General features: G+C 43.2%; 1 protein-coding gene and 1 long non-coding RNA gene across 14 annotated transcripts in view; one reads left to right on the forward strand and one right to left on the reverse strand.

Annotated features, from left to right (window-relative positions):
- Positions 1-15921, reverse strand: part of LPP (LIM domain containing preferred translocation partner in lipoma) — a 336281-nt gene that overhangs the window by 78953 nt on the left and 241407 nt on the right. For all 13 annotated transcript variants that reach the window (XM_067002299.1, XM_067002298.1, XM_067002300.1 and 10 more), the window contains one exon: positions 6600-6723. In XM_067002299.1, the coding sequence (XP_066858400.1) occupies positions 6600-6723 (124 nt within the window). The remainder of the gene's footprint in view (positions 1-6599; positions 6724-15921) is intronic.
- Positions 1590-7988, forward strand: LOC125184402 (uncharacterized). The gene is made up of 2 exons (XR_007168368.2): positions 1590-1943; positions 7879-7988. It is a non-coding gene; the product is annotated as an uncharacterized lncRNA (long non-coding RNA).

Consider the following 15921-nt stretch of genomic DNA (forward strand, 5'->3'; position numbering starts at 1 on the left):
TGACGCAAGATTTAGACCACATCTGTGAAGCAGTGCTGGTCTCTGAAGTGACTGTACTTCAGAAACACTCATGATGCAAAGTCTCGTCCACTCCTGGGTGGATATGAAAAGAAAGAAGGGAACACGAGGCTCCTGCCTCATGGCACATGTGGGTAGCAGGTGCTCAAGGCTCACAGGAGTGCAGCCTCTCCTCAATCCTGACCGCTACATCTGCTTGATCTACATTAAAGGACATACGCTCAAGACTTTACAAGACTAAGATCCCTAGCATAAAAAGATATGGGTGCTCGGCTTTCCAAAACATTGTTCCTACAACTACTCCAGAGTAGGATGTGGACTGCATCACTAGCAGGAACGATCAAACTTTTACACTCTTTTGAATGCTGAAAAACAACGAGTCAGTTCACAGGCTCTGCATCCATGTTTTCTCATGCCTCACTCATGGCTGGAGATAAATGCATGCAGACATGGTATGCTTTGCTCTCCAGCCACTCATGGGGCTCCTCTTTTTCACTCCGCACTTAGGAACTGTGGGCCAACTGTAGTCATTGAGACTACCTGTATAAATTCACTCTCAAACCCCTACCTGCACTTGCTGTTCCAGCAGTCACAGGACTCCCTGAAATAAAGTCAGATGCGGGTGGCAAGCACTGACAGAAGTGAGACTGAAGAAACAGGCTCTGAAAGCCATTTACCAGGGTAATTAAAGCCCCTGGGGAGCAGAGGGAGGATGTCTCCCCTTGCGGCAGGCCACAAGAGGGCAGCTGGATGCTGATGGTACTGCACCACGACCTACCCGAGCGCAGGCTGCTCCCAGACACTATAGCTTGAGCGTAAATGCTAGAATATGGCTTGAGCATAAAAGACAATAACTTGAACTACAGTGGAGGAAAGGGTCCCCATTATATGTATGCTTTTCCTGCTTTTGTGAGTGGTTACATAACAGAAAATGACTGTCGGCTCATCAGTTGTTGAAAATCTAACCTACTATTTTCTGACCCAGATGTTGTTCAGATGAGGATGTATGCTCTCTTGCACCAGAAACCCTGCCTTTAAACAAAAGACATGATGACGCATCATGTTACATGGCAAAATTACAATGCAATTATGCTCTTTTAATAATAGTTGCATCTCTTAATAATAACCTTTTCAGAAGAACCTGGCAAAATACATCGACTTTCATTTTCCTTTTCTGGTGGGAATTCAGATGAAACTAAGAGGCTACCTGAGCAGGCCGAAAGTGATGTCTTGCAGAAATACCGAGTGAAGACAAAAATGTGATGCAGACCACGTATGGTTTAGAGACACTAGAACTGTTTAGCCCACAGAGCTATGTCAGGAAACAAATATATGATGAACTGAAGGAAGCCATACCTGCACAATCTCTAGTGAGCCTCCTCATCTCCAGCTTCTGTGAAGCCATCACAGTCTTTCCCATACCTACCTTGGTCTGCTACCTGTTAACTTGTGTCCCATACCTTACTTGGTCTGTTACCTGCTAACCTGTGTCCTGCTCCTCAAGCAGCAAAATGAGGGGACACCATTCTGACATCAGCCATTCTGACATCACACTTAGCGCAGGCGCAAAGCCAGTAGGTGGAAAGGTTGACAGAACAGTGACAGGTTCAATCCTGGTGGCACTTACCGTTCTTTACTGTGACACTGCATCTCAAAGAACTGCTGGAGATGAAGGCTTCTCCATGGGGGATATTCACCGAGGTGCTGCTGTGAATCAGCTCCTGTCTGAAGGACTATGCACATTAAGTGCACTGAAAATTGGGTGAAAGGGCAAAAATGGAGTCTGCAAAGGTAAACTGATCTGCTACAGGTCTCACAAGAGGTCAGGATGAGAATCAGGAAAGGAAACCAAGCATCCTGCTTGCTAGCCTTGCTCCTCACCATGTTCTGCACCACCTCTACCATTGCTGAAGTCAGGACGTAAGGTAAATATGAAAGAAGAAAACTGTACCTCCAGAACTGTTAGCTCTGAGACAAATCGAAGTCCCTTTATTGCACGAATTGAGTATTTTCAACAGGGCCATCTCAATATCTCTCTTCTCCCCATGTGCATCCCTACACTACCTTGGAACTACAAGAGGAGACTGCCGTGTTATCAACTACATAAACTGGTGGCTACTTTGGTAGCTCTGAGTGCTTACGGTAAAATGCCAGTGAAAGTTTCTTCCCACCAGTTAGGGTAACTCCTCCGTTGTGGGGAGTGACTCAGCTGGGACATAGTCCAGAAGGCAACAGGAGATGAGGGGCCCCGATGGCAATTTTCCAGTCTTAATCAGCACTGACTGCAGGGCGATAGAGACTGATAAGCTGCCAGAAGTCATTTCTTTCTATGAGATTTGAAACGGTGGTCCAGAACAGTTGTGATCTTTGTGTGTGTGTGTGTTTTAACAAATGCAAAATCAGGGGCTGTAGTTGCCCACGGTGGCCAACAAAATACTTTGACAGTTTCATCCTAATCTCCTGTAAATCGCCGTTTCTCCTCTTCCACCCTTATTCAATTTCCACTCCACACAGTATTCTATTTTTCCTTCAACATGCCTATCTGTAATCATGCATTTAGCAACAGGAAGGGCTGTGACAGAGAGAAAGCATCCTTACAGCACAGTGCATAACACGTGGGAATCCTTTCTAATAAAAAGGGATTTGATTAAAGACTGCCAACTACCACAGATCAGCAACTGAATCAGCAGTAAAGAGTAGCCTAGACTTAGGAGACTTCAATTTGCTGATCTGCCAAGGACTTCTGAGGAAAAGTCACTCCATAAGTCATTCTGTAACCTACAAGAGGGTAGAAGGTGATATAGACCAAAGATCAGAGCTCTTAGATGTAGTATAGTAGAGTGGGCTTTCAACAAAACGGAGGAAGGCAGAATAACCAGCATGCATGTTTAACTCCTAAAATATATATTTTTTAAATTATGTTACTCAGTTATGATACTTCTGTGCTTAAACCTTGCCTTGTCAGTGGCAGCTAGAGGATTTCCCAGTGAGTAGATCGTGGTGGGGCCCTACGTCTAGGCAACAAGCAGCTGCAAACTGTGATCTTGCTGTTCCCAAGTGTGCCTACAGCACGCTGCTTTCTGGTTTACCACGCACCCTGGCTCCTCAGGAATGCAGCGTGAACCCTGCCATGGTGCCAGCTGTGTGTGCTTTGGTCAGCGATCGCTGGCTAGAGCAGTTTCCCCGTCTCTGAAACCACCTTCAGTAATTTGCACCCAGGGAAGCTACTGAGAGGTGCTGCGGTGAGCACAGACGTGATGGAAGTGCGGGTTGTCCTGCTCCTGAGCTCAGCTCACCAGTCTCCAGCAGCACCAGCTGGTATTTCCAGGGCAACGAGCCTTTAGTGGCTCCTACTCCTCTTCCCTCCCCAGGAGCCCCCACTCTGCCCACGCTGAAACAAAACAGCTTGATTGCAAACCAGAGATACAGAAAGTGAAATTGCAGAAGGAAGATAGTTATAGAAAAGACCCCAGAGTGCTGACGGGCCAAGTAAAATGACCTTTCTCCAGCCTGACAGTTCAAATGTAATTATTCCAACAAATTATTTTCATGACTTAATATAACGCCTTGCAGCTTTCTAGCAAGGTTAATTAGATTCCTCAATTCAAAACCTATCTGTTCTTAACCAACTTTTAATATGCTGAAATCCAGTTTTCTAAATTCAAACTAATAAAAGTGATTAGCTGACAGCTATCTGGTATGCTACAATTACCATGGCATTTAGACCTCAGGCAGAAGATATTTAATGCAAATCAGAGTCAATGTCTCTGCCCATTTGTCCCTTTTCTGATAATTGTATCAATGTGCCATATGAATCTTGTACAATCCACGCTACCATGCTAAACAAATAAAGAACAAAGGCAGAGATACTGGTTTAGACAGTTAACCAAAGTTGAAAGACTCTTTTTTTCCTCCCACACTTAATTTCTTCCTTCCGCATGAGCATGAAGTTGTGGAAAGGCACTAGGCTGACAGCTCAAGTAGATGGGTATTTAGCTCTGACATAGCCAGAATTAGTACAGAACTCCTGGCCCGCACTGCCATATCAAAAAGCCTCAACCATTGTGATCCCAGAGACCATTTTCCCCTGAGAGTAGCTTGGGCTGGCACAAACCTAAGAGGATGAGGGCAGACCACCTCTTTGATTTTATCCAACCATAAAAAGCAGTTGTGCCCCAGGACTGCTGGTTTTGTTTTGCGTTTTTCTTGGTAGGTATATAATTAGTTGTGGCTATGCTTCCCAAATTGCTGCATGGGGCACAGCATGCTTAGAGAGCTGACGAGGAGTTCAGCCCGACATGCAGTTCATCTGCACATCAAAAATGCCAAGGCTGGAAACCGTTTCAGAGATGACCTTCAGTGGCATAGATTTAATGCAATTAGATCAGTCAGGTGCAGCTTGTAATTAAGCATCACCTGCCCAAGATAGGACTAAGGTTGTTGGGTTTTCATCTTCCAGCTTGCATCATGCATCACTCTTTGACCATGCTACTGCTTGTAACAACAGCACTCTTAAAATTTCTGAATGATGTGGAAGCTTCTTTCCATCTCCTGTTCTCCTGCAGAATTAAGAGCTATTGGCATGGCATTGGTCTGACCTCCCATCTGATAGCTAAATTGATGACCTAACATTGAGAGACTTTATGTTCCAACCCTCTGAGCTATGCATCCTTTTTGGAAGAAAAAGCTTTGATGTACCACACTCCCAAACGGAGCAGAGCCATCTTAGTGATACATTATTAGTCTGCAAAACCCTAGCATTTTAGCTTCATAAATACAAGTGCTAAACAAAACTAAAGCTCCACTTCAGGAAGCAATTTCTGAGCTGTGAGGAAAATTAATCACAAGAACAGCTTATCAGGGTAGGTGGTTGACTCACCATTGCTTGAAGTCTTTAAGATAAGATTAGATTTTTTTTTTTTAATTTTTTTTAAAGTCATGATTCAATCAAGCTTTCTGGGAGAAACTGAGACTAGGACATTGGGCTGTATAATGGCAAGGTCCTTTCTGACCTTGGATCCTGTGAGTCTTCAAATTCTTTGTTCAACTTGACTACTTTCTTAGGCTATAGGAAGAGTGGGGTGGGCTTCAGTCCGGCTCCTGCCACTTATGGTTCTGCATTAAGAAAATGACTGTAATCAAATCTCATGCTTTACGGCCTCAGCCATTTGCCTGAAGGGAGCAGGAAAAAGGTTTCTCCTTTTTGCCTGCCCACGCTAATAGCTAAATACATGTTATGTTTGTTTGGTTGCCGTTTCCCTTTTAAAACATCAGAGAGTGAATGCAAACGGGTATGGGGCAGAGACGAAGTCAAATGCAGCAACACAGAAAATGCTCTCTGGTTATCCTCCTTTCAGTAAGTTGTTCTCGCTTACATCTCAGATCCGTGCTTCTCATCAGCCGATGTTTACAGAGAGGACATTTTGGCTGTGAGGGTGGAGGCCATGGAAAGCAGAGGGTACTGATGGAGCACAGGGACTGATACCTACTGCATCTCACAGGGCAATATTTATCTGATGAGAACATCTTGACCTTCTCATGTAATCAGATCCTTGTCACTGCCAGATCCTGTTTATTAGCTAAACCTTGGTCCTACCTATTTTTCGATTACACAAAACCACTGAAGTTTCTTTAAGCCAGAAATGCTTTTGTCCAACCAAAATCTATAACCAATAGACCTATGGGGCAATCTAAATGAAATTTTTCAGAATTGCTGAAATAAAGGAAGGCAGAGAAGACGAAATGAATGGCCTCCCCTAGCATTTAACTCTACAAACTAAAGCAGTTTGTTTCCTAACAATTCTATCACCCAAGCCTGTAAGAAACTAAACACACAGGCAAGATGTATCAAATATGCCCAAGTCTCTTGACTTTAATGCAGAGTTCAGCCTGTACCACCTGTGTTTCATGTAGAAGTAAGATATGTATTTTATCCCTATAGATGTCTGAGATAATTCAGTTAGACACCATTTCAAAAGGAAATCAACTGCTTATCATTTTGCCAGGCAAGGAGGATGACATGGTTATACTCAATCGGTTATACTCAATCAGTTCAGATTTGTCTTCCTCATATTTGCTGGACCCAGTTCTGGGCTAACGGGTGTCCATATAAAACTAACTCGATTGACTCAAACTGGGTTTCCTTTTAATCTATGCCAGCACAGAGAAAATGAAAATCCATGCCTCAGAAGCAGAACGCATTTACATTGCCAGGCTTTCTGCAGATGAAATGAGAAGGGAGGAGTGGGGCAGGTGGGCAGTACAGCACGCAGCACCTGAATTCAGCCGGGTAATACAGAAGCTGGGTACAGGTGGTGTCAAAATGAACCAGGCATTAAAAAATTCCACTTTATAACCAGGAAGACTGTAAACATACAGCAAGTGAGCATGAGATTTATGCTGAAATTACAGAGGAATTCCTATGGATGATTACACTTCCAGCCCAAGCATGGAAAGCAAATCTATCAATAGGAATGTCACTACATTAATAGTGCAGCTGTCAGGCTTTCCCGTTACCAAACCTGGTAAATACTGAAAGGGGCTATGGACAGGCTGATTCAACGTGGCATAGCACTGCTCACCAAAGTAGTCATCAGAGGGAGGATTCTCCATGTCATACAGCATTTTCTTGGTCAGATGTTCCAGCTCATCCTCAGGCCTGAAGGCAGGAGTGCTTGATGCGGGTCCAGAGCTTGGATACCCACCCTAAAAAAAACAGAGAACAAACAGTCTGTGATGTGGTATAACAGAATTCCCCTACAGTAAAAGGGTCTATTGACTGTTCAGTGTTGAACTTCATTCTTTGTCTTTTTGCTTTTTTTAAAACCCAAGGGATTCATACAAGTAAACATCCCATTTAATGTAATGAAAATGGACTCCTAACACATCCAGTGAAGTGCTATATATCCTATTAGAATGAGAAGTACTCTGTGCCTCATAATTAGGTGTCTACTGGGTAGCACATAGCAATAAATAAAGAAGAAAATTATTCCAAGGATAACTTGATACAAACATTTTCCAACGCTGAAAAAGACTTTGGAAGCTTTTCAGTTTGGATTTGGCAAAAGCTTCCATCATTTAACAATGCAATAGAAGAGATGCTAGAACAATCATTCCTACAGTGGTGGAGTATATAGACAAAGACAGATAATTCCAAGCTGCTAGTTATGTTCTCTTCTTGTTTGTTTTGACACAAATCCCGCTGTTAACATTAGTGAGAGCAGGAGCTAGTCCACAGATTTTTAGTACTGGGGATACAAAGGTTTTAGTACGTGCTTAAAAATTGAGACCTCTTGGCCTTCATGTACTAACAGCTGGCATTAAATATTTAAAGTCTGTCTCAGTGAGTCTTCTCCCTGGAAAACAGCAGAAGTACAGGCATATTTTGAGAAGCACAGAAATAGTCGCATGCCTAAGAGTTTCTTAGAAGAAGCTAAGTTTGGTGTCTGCAGCGAGAAACTCGGTCATTTCAGGATTAAAAAATGCTGACAGGAGCTTTCCTCGTGTGCACTGCTTTCTTGAAAGAGTTGCATGGGAAAACTAACTTATTTATGAAATGCAGTACTCAGTACAGGAAGTTATTTAATTGATCAATTGCTCTCTTCATCAAAGATTGGACCTTATATATGAAACTTCTGAACACCAGCCTATAAGGAAGCACTTTTCATGTTCTTTACCTATTTACATGGGGAGAAAATGTAAGATTGAAAGAGAAACAATACATCGGCCACCTCCATCTAGCTTATACAGACTACACCTGAAATGACAAATCCTTATTGAGCCAGTCATGTTCAACAAGAACAGCAGCCTTAAAGCACTGCAAGAGAATTACCTAAATGTTTTCATGCTTTTTTCTTTCAGGCAAGAAAGAGATTTCAAATGAGACATCAATCCATGCAGAGGTCTCCAAACAGCGCTTAGCAATAATATTTCAATCATCCACTCCAAGAAACCAAACACTTGCACGTTCCTGACCTTGTCGTATTTATTTTTCTAGGGCCCGTGCTAAACTGCACGCCATCACTCACCCCCCTTTGCTTGTTGACCTGACCTACCTCGCATGTGCTGCACCCAGGAGTGCAGTAGCATGACTGCACTTCTTGGAAGTGCTGGATTTGCTGTGCACACACAATAGGACAGCTGTACCTGCTGCCTGCCCATCTCTTGCTCTCTAACGGAGCAGCATTGCACAAAGGAGATGAGTGGCACGGTCCCCTGGAACAAAGGGCACCTGGAAAAAGCCCCAGGCTGGATGAATGTCCCTGTAAGGCTGTGCAAGGTCTATCTGCCATGCGTCCAGCATCCATGACTGAGAATACAGATTGAATTGACCGTACATTTAGGTTTTCCCAGGGACGTTTTATTTTTCTGCTGAAGACTTTTTCCTGAGCAATACTCAAGGATTTTGTACCCTAGTCCAGGATTTCTAGATGCCTAGCAGTTGTTCTGAGTAAGCTGTTGAACATCTGGAAATCCTGAATGTCCACACATAGCTCCATAAACTCTATTGTACAAATGCAACCATGCTGTGTTTGGGTTACCACAACTTTTTTTTTTTTTTTTTCATACGGGGAGACACGCCTGTATGATGCACAGGGTTTGCACTTGCTTTCAAAGTCATGTAAGTGCCACCTTGGTGGGATATATCATTTTGGTGTGGATAAGGCCATGCGCATGACTAAGTTTCAGAGCCAGGTACTTGACCCAGCATACCCAGATGCCCTTGGCCAGTGTTTTGTGACTGTTTTTAGAAGGCTAGTTAACAACTGTTTCATTAGAAATAATAAATAACATAACCCTGAAAAAAAGGGTTTATTAATAAGCCAATTAAGGCTGCCAAATATAAAGCATTTCATCTTGGAAGAACAGCATTTTTTTCCTTTGCTCTCTTGTTCCTAAGAGCTGATCATGAATCTTGCTTGAACATATATTTTAACACAGCAAGTGCAGCCAAGGATTTATTAGCTTGAGAAATCAATCTGGCAACTGAGCATCTTAAAATATTATTCCATCCTCTTTCAGTTTCCGTGCAGAAAGGAATGACCATTGCCACCCCGTTGACTGGGACTTCTTCCCTTTTCACAGAGAGGACGGTTTGCCCAAGCTGATGATGGCTCCCGCCCCTCTCTCTTCCCTGTTAGCGATCACCAGCGTGGCATGAACACGTGCAAGCACCACGCTCCAGCCTCTTCTGCTGGGCTCTGTCCACACAGCATCTAAAACATTGCTTTTACCCTCAGGCCTGATAACATAAATGGACCAAAACAGAAGGCATGAGCTGCCGTCTGTTCACAGAAAGGGAAGCAAGATGCGTGGAGCTGAAGTGATTTGCCACACGCAGGCTCTGAGGCAAAAACAAATCCATGCTCAGGGTGCTGCAAGTCCTATCCCCATGTCTCCAGCCGCAGAGTACTTGGGCCAGACTCAATGTTGTAGACATGCTCGGGCTGTTCTCCAACCCAAGGCCACCCCACACGCAGACACCATCAGCACGTGCCTCCTGGCCCCGGTGCCAGCCAGGCTTTGGTGGGACACCCGCGGCAGGCGATGTGTGACCCCTCTCCCTCTCCTTCACACCGGCTTCCCACTTCTCTGGATCAGGGAGCCCATTCGTGTCTGCTTCAGTAGGGGCTCGGGCTGTGCCATTTAAATTGAAAGACCCAAACCTGCAGATTTGCAGACCTGTCTGACTTTCTCTGGTTTTGGAGACCACATAGTCTCACACACACAATAAATAGGCTGCTCTCGTATTTTATCTACATTGCACTTTCCCAAACTGGGCAGATTTCTTATCCAGTATCCACGATCAGCAAAAATACCAAATATGAACCACAATGTTAGAAAACAGTTCAACTTATTTTGATTAAAATGCTATGCTTTTTTGACCAACATTTAAGCAGTGCCAGGCACATCTTTTTTCTCTTAGCATGGCACACGCTGACTATATGCCTCCAGGAAAATGCACTTTATGCATATGAACATGCTGTTGAGTTTGCTGGGACATGCACGCACACAAACAGAGAGAGAAAAGTGTATCCTTAGTCGATCTAGAGTGCTTGTTTCAGCAAAACAATTTCCTTCCTCCTCCTTTGTTAGGTCAGGGTACAAATATAACTCTGGCTTTCCTTACAAAACAGAGCTATGTTGTTTATTAAACTTCCTCTATTTTTTCCTGATCTGTGCCATGATCAAGGCTGTCTAGAAATCCAATTTACTGTCTAATCTAGCACAGTTATCTTCATGCATTTTCTTTTCTCCACGACGCCTCGATGCACACACTAATGGACACTGCCTGAGCTACAGAGAGCTGTGGCCCGTGCCGAATGGCAACCTGGCCTTCCAGACCCTCCGAGCATCACTCTGGCTAATCCCAGCAACATCATAGATGATAAACTGGCCCACAAAACAGAAAAGAGCCATGGTCTGCAAGCAGGGACCATACTTTGGGAGCAGGAGCACCCGAGTTTAATCTTCACTATTGCCATCAAATACAGAGCAACCTTGGGGAAGAGCGTGACAATTGTGGTTGCCTTTGCAGATACAAATGTATTCATGAGTAAACACTGTCCTGCGCGCTTAATTAATGGCATGCCTAGGAAAATGCCAGCATCCCTAGGGTTAAACCCCATGGCAGAAAATATCTCCTGCTACAAATGAAAGGAAGTGAGTTAATCGCTTGTGCCACTCCAAGCGCTGCAACAACATCTGGCTCATCTTCCTCATTAAAGTTCAGTTCCTAAAAAGCCAGGTCAAAAGAAGCAGTCGCATGGAATGGCTGCACGATTATTTTGGTACATGGAGTTTACATTTGCTTCAGCACTTCTCTGGCTTGTGCTCTGTACTCCAGACCTCACTGGTAATCAGTTGTCTGGTGCTCTGCTGCCCAGAAAAGGGAGCTCTGGAGGCAGTGCGTTGCATGCTCCAACACAAACCTTCCCCACCCGCACATAAAGGTCTACCTGAATGGGTAAAAATCACAACACAAGATCTACAAAGACATCTGAAGATCACGCTGTCATGAATGCGCCATCACTCAGAGTACACTGTATGTGGTCATTTTTCTTGTCCATTTGCAAATGCTGTAGAAGAAGTTTCTTCTCTCTGAGAGAAAATAACTTCAATTATGTGTTCCCAATTACAGAAACGTGGAAATTATCTTCTTTTCAGAAGGTAGAATTAGCCCAATTTGGAATTGAAAAGCAGCCAGAAACATCTCTCACTGATACTTACTTTCCTTTTCATTTTTTTTCTTTTTGTTCATCTGCATGAAGTTAGCACTTTCCTTTCACTTCACTCACCAAAACTGATCATCAGTTAAATAAACAGTTAAATAACATCTCAGCACATTTTTTGTTCAATGGCCTGACAAAGACCATGCTTTTTCATTTAAGTTATTGACTGTCCAAAACAATCGCAAACTTTCAGACCAAAAAATTCAGCATGGTGCCACATCTCTCATGAGCTGAACTCCCAAAGAAATATCAAGATTGCCTGCAGCTGTAATTCAGTCTGTAATTAAGGCCAACTGAACCCTCTTACAGAGGAGATGCACTGGAAAAAAAATATTTTAATTCTTGATTTATTTTCCCAGTGAAAAGTCACAGCTGTCCAAGTACATACACATTCCTGAAAAGACGACTCTGCCTAGATTTCTGCCGCATGCACACTCCTGGGTTTACTTCTTGGAGAACAATTTGTCGCATCCCTTTGAAGAAGGTGCCCTGTACGAGGGGATACCCACCAACCTCCTGAGACCTCCTGCCCATGCTAGTGGCCTGAAAACACAGGTTTTTGGGCAGACATAAGAGAGGTCTCCCTCGGGATGAGCCGGAACGGGGCAAGCCCTCGGTCCCCTCGCAGGCCACGTGCCTTGCCACTGCTTCCCGAAGCAAACCAGGAATCCAGAACGGGCAGCTCTGGCAGCAGAGCCCTCATTTATTAAACACTGGCATGCTTTGAAATAGGACAGTTTTGTAACTACTCCAAAGCTCTAGAGGATATTTTTCTTTATTTTTAAACTTCATTATTGTAACTCTATCCTCACTTAGTTATTCACGCACATTCCTGTCCTATTCAAATCCTGCTAAGCTTCTAGTTTCAAAAATCTCTTGTGACAGTGTTACACAAAATATGGGTAATAATAATATAAATGAATTCTTTCTGTCTGTTTTAACTTGGTCAGCCTGTGATTCTGGCCAAATGTCTCTTTTTCCTACACTTTGAAACAGGGATGTGGACAGGTGGAAGGGGAGGCATCTTGTCTGATAGTCTGATAGTAAAAGCCAGATGATAGAGCCAGAATGCAAAATCATTAAATAGCTGAGAAGTTCCCAAGCCTTATGAAAATTAAACTGCCTATTTTGACTACCTGGAATCCAGCTTTTAGCTCACGGTTATGAAAACCAAGTCTTGGCCTCTGTGCATCGACACTAAATTCAACAGAATCACCCTAAATAAACCTCAGTTACCCTGTAAGATGGGTCTAACGATATTTCTCCATTAATTAATCAGCGCCTACAAAGCTCTCCAAGCTTCTATGATGCAAGCAACTATACAGAGACTGCTTTATTAATCATCAAGCACGGTAATAAACAAGCATGACTGTTTTGTCCTTGGATTGTTTGCATTCTATTATATGCAAACAGACTAAACAGCTTTTCTTGCTATTCTTCACGTTCTCACTTATGTTTTGAATGGGGAAGGGCTGGTTGTTTCTGCTAGGTGTTAGCGAAGTTGGATAATCTGTAAACACCGCTGGCTGGTGCTTGCTTCTGCGCTGAGCACGATTTTGTTAAATGACAGCTTCCACTTCTGCTGTGGAGGGTCATTGTTCCTGCTGGACACTGTGGTTTGTTTACAATACCCGGGGTTAACAGGAGATGAGCTAGGCTTTTATGGAGCAACATTGGCTGTTTCTAATTAGGAAATGCAAAACAAACAAATCTCCAAGTAATGCGTCTTTGACATGTGATAACATGGAAACAGCAGATTTAAACTACATTTCAAATAAGAACACCTATACAGCACTACATGTTAATGTCCCATTGCTGCTTAAATGTATATACAGAAACAAGTGCAGCAGTGCCTGATCTTGCCTGGGGCCTCCTGGCTCTATCATTACACAAATACGCTTTACCTGTCAAGGCTTATCTCATACAGAAAGGGGAGCGGGCTATTTTGTTTCATGTTTTCCTATTAACCCTACTTACTTGGGTGGTAGACATTTTAGTAGCCAGGAATTCAAGGCACAAGCTGGATAATACTATTGAGAGGGGGAATGAAGCATCACTGCTATGTCAGTATATGGATAAGTAAACTGCATTGTTTTGGCCCTATGTTTTTGGCTGTAAGACCTTGTTCTGCTTCATAAAATTAGATCAGGAAGTCCTATGTTTACTCTTTTATTTGTTTCAAGATAGAAAGCTTTATTCTGCTCTAGCTGCTTGCCTTGCCACGTCTTTGGGCTCAGAGTCACATACTCTCTCATTCCCACATATCATCACGAGCAGTAAAGACCCTATAGCCTGCTTATCGACTCCCCTTCTCTTGATGTCATAACAATGTAAGCTTCCAGTGGTTGCCTTTAAAACATTAATTAATTAAGCATTGTATTTACTGCTATCAGCAGCTCAAAATATGCATTTCACAGCAGGAGCCATAAGCATCCATAGCAGACGACAGTCTCAAAGCCTTGGTCCCAAGCTGCATAGGGAAGTGCTGTAGATGGGAATTAATTAATTTCTTGTCATTTTGGCTATATATCTCGGGGTACATAGTGCCATCTAGGGCTTCTTATCTGGGGAGATGATGTACAGAACATTGTTGTAAATCCACGCTAGCACTACTGAAAGACATAGGGCTGTGGGGGTCTCTGGTCACAGCGGCTGGCACCCTGTAGTGGCTCATGGTCTCCCAACCAACCAAGCCACATCCCTATCTCATAGGTCAAGCACAAGGACACACCTGGTGAAAATGAGAATGCTCCAAAATTTGTAATGATGAAAAGAGACGTGTTTACTCACACCGAACACAATTAGCCCAAACAATTCATCACCACAATAAAACCACTTTAGAAAAGGACTCTCCTTCCAAACCCCATCCTTCCAGAAGCATCCCTAACCCACAAGGAAATAACTGAGCTTTGCTCTTTCTGAAGTTTTTCTTTGTAAAGCACTTCACCAAGGCAGAGCTCAACCATTCTCGCAGACGATGGGAAACGACACGACGGGCGTGCGTACACACACCTCGGGTGCAGTGCCCTCCCTGGTGGACCACAGCGATGAGGGAGCTCACCGCCATTCACCAGGCGGTGACGGGGGTTTGGCAGGGTGTTTGTGCAAGGAGCACCACCTGCCCTGCAGTTCAGGTTCGTCGCCCGCTGAAAAAATACGCTCTCCCAGCTGCAGTGCCTTATCAGGTAACAAAACCAGAAGTGCTGGGGCATCACTTGTTTCAAAAGAAAAATAAATCTCACCATTTTAATGGTACTAATTTTGCATGTGAAACTTGCATTCATACTGTATTAACAGTTTAAATATAGCTTTCTTGCCAGATGCCTGAATATGCTAGAAAAGATACTTAAAATATGCAAATGGGTTTCTGTTTTAATACACAAAGAAACTTAAAATCACATCACTTTCCATCATCAAGACAGGTTTCAATCTAAGTTTTTTTCATGTGAAAACTATAACAGCAAACAAATGGTTAACCAAATGTGTTTAACCCACTATCTGCAGTCTCACTTTTAGTCAACTGTGACACGGGCCATTACACTTCCCAGGACGCCAGTGACTTAAATGAAGACTACACATTTTGCTTAACATTGAAAGACTATATATTTATATATATATATAAATTACAGTAAGAAAAAAAGCTTCTCAGACTGGAGCGGGCACTTGGTTCAGCATCCACAGGATTGGAGGGCAGGATTCCTGAATTTTATCCTCAGCAATATGCTTAACCAGTCTGATCCTGCACCCTGCTGTTTTAAATGGTCTTCAGAATGCTTGGCTGTCTCAAGAGAGTTTGAGAGCCTCAATGAACTCATGATTACAAAATGCTTTGAGATCCTTGAATGAAAGATGCTGAATGAGTACAAATTATAACTATTATTAATTATCTTTGGTTGCCAAGTTGTGCCTCCTTCCACTCAATGTGTCTACGTTTTGTCTTGTAAGATTATAATGTCTTCAAAAGAAACACTGCTCTCCCAACATGCCCCTCAGCTGCCCAGGAGGTGTCTTGTTATATAAATAAAAGCTGTAAGAATAATATTAGCTAAAACAATAGCGTGGCAAAAGCAAATTATATTCCTGCAGCACTCAGAAATGTCTTCCTTTTCTCAGGACAGGAAGATTTCTCTGTTTTACTCATGTTCTGATCCCAAAATCATCTCTTCTCTGTCCCTCATGTGCAGCTGCTTTCTCCCTAAGAGCTTTGCTGTTTTTCTTTAAGGTTTGCACAGACCCCATCTATTGAAGTGGTTACTGCATGGTCCGAAGCCCTTTTAACAACACGAGTATGAGTTCCTTTGGAAAGCAGATGGGGAGCTCCGAAGACGTCAGAGAGCGTAAGCACTGAGTACGAGTCTTCATTTGACTTTCAGCCTCCCAGGTGACTGAGTCAAGGGAGAGAAGGCAGAAACGTAACAGACTGTCCAGACAGCTGGATTCTGCCCAAGCCATATAACTGCCTGGCTCCTCAGCCAAGCCACACTTCAAAGGTGACAAAATACATCCAAATTGATACCTTTTCTAGTGATGCAAGAGAAAAGAGAATTTGCAAATAGTAATGAGAAGACAGACTGCTATTCTTCAAAGTCAAAGGACAGCTCATTTGCTTGCACCTCAAGACGTTGCGGTGAAAGATCATGGAGAAGAGTATTAAAAGGGCAGTGACACAGCT

Source organism: Anser cygnoides, chromosome 9, assembly GCF_040182565.1.
Source record: "Anser cygnoides isolate HZ-2024a breed goose chromosome 9, Taihu_goose_T2T_genome, whole genome shotgun sequence".
Lineage (NCBI taxonomy): Eukaryota > Metazoa > Chordata > Aves > Anseriformes > Anatidae > Anser > Anser cygnoides.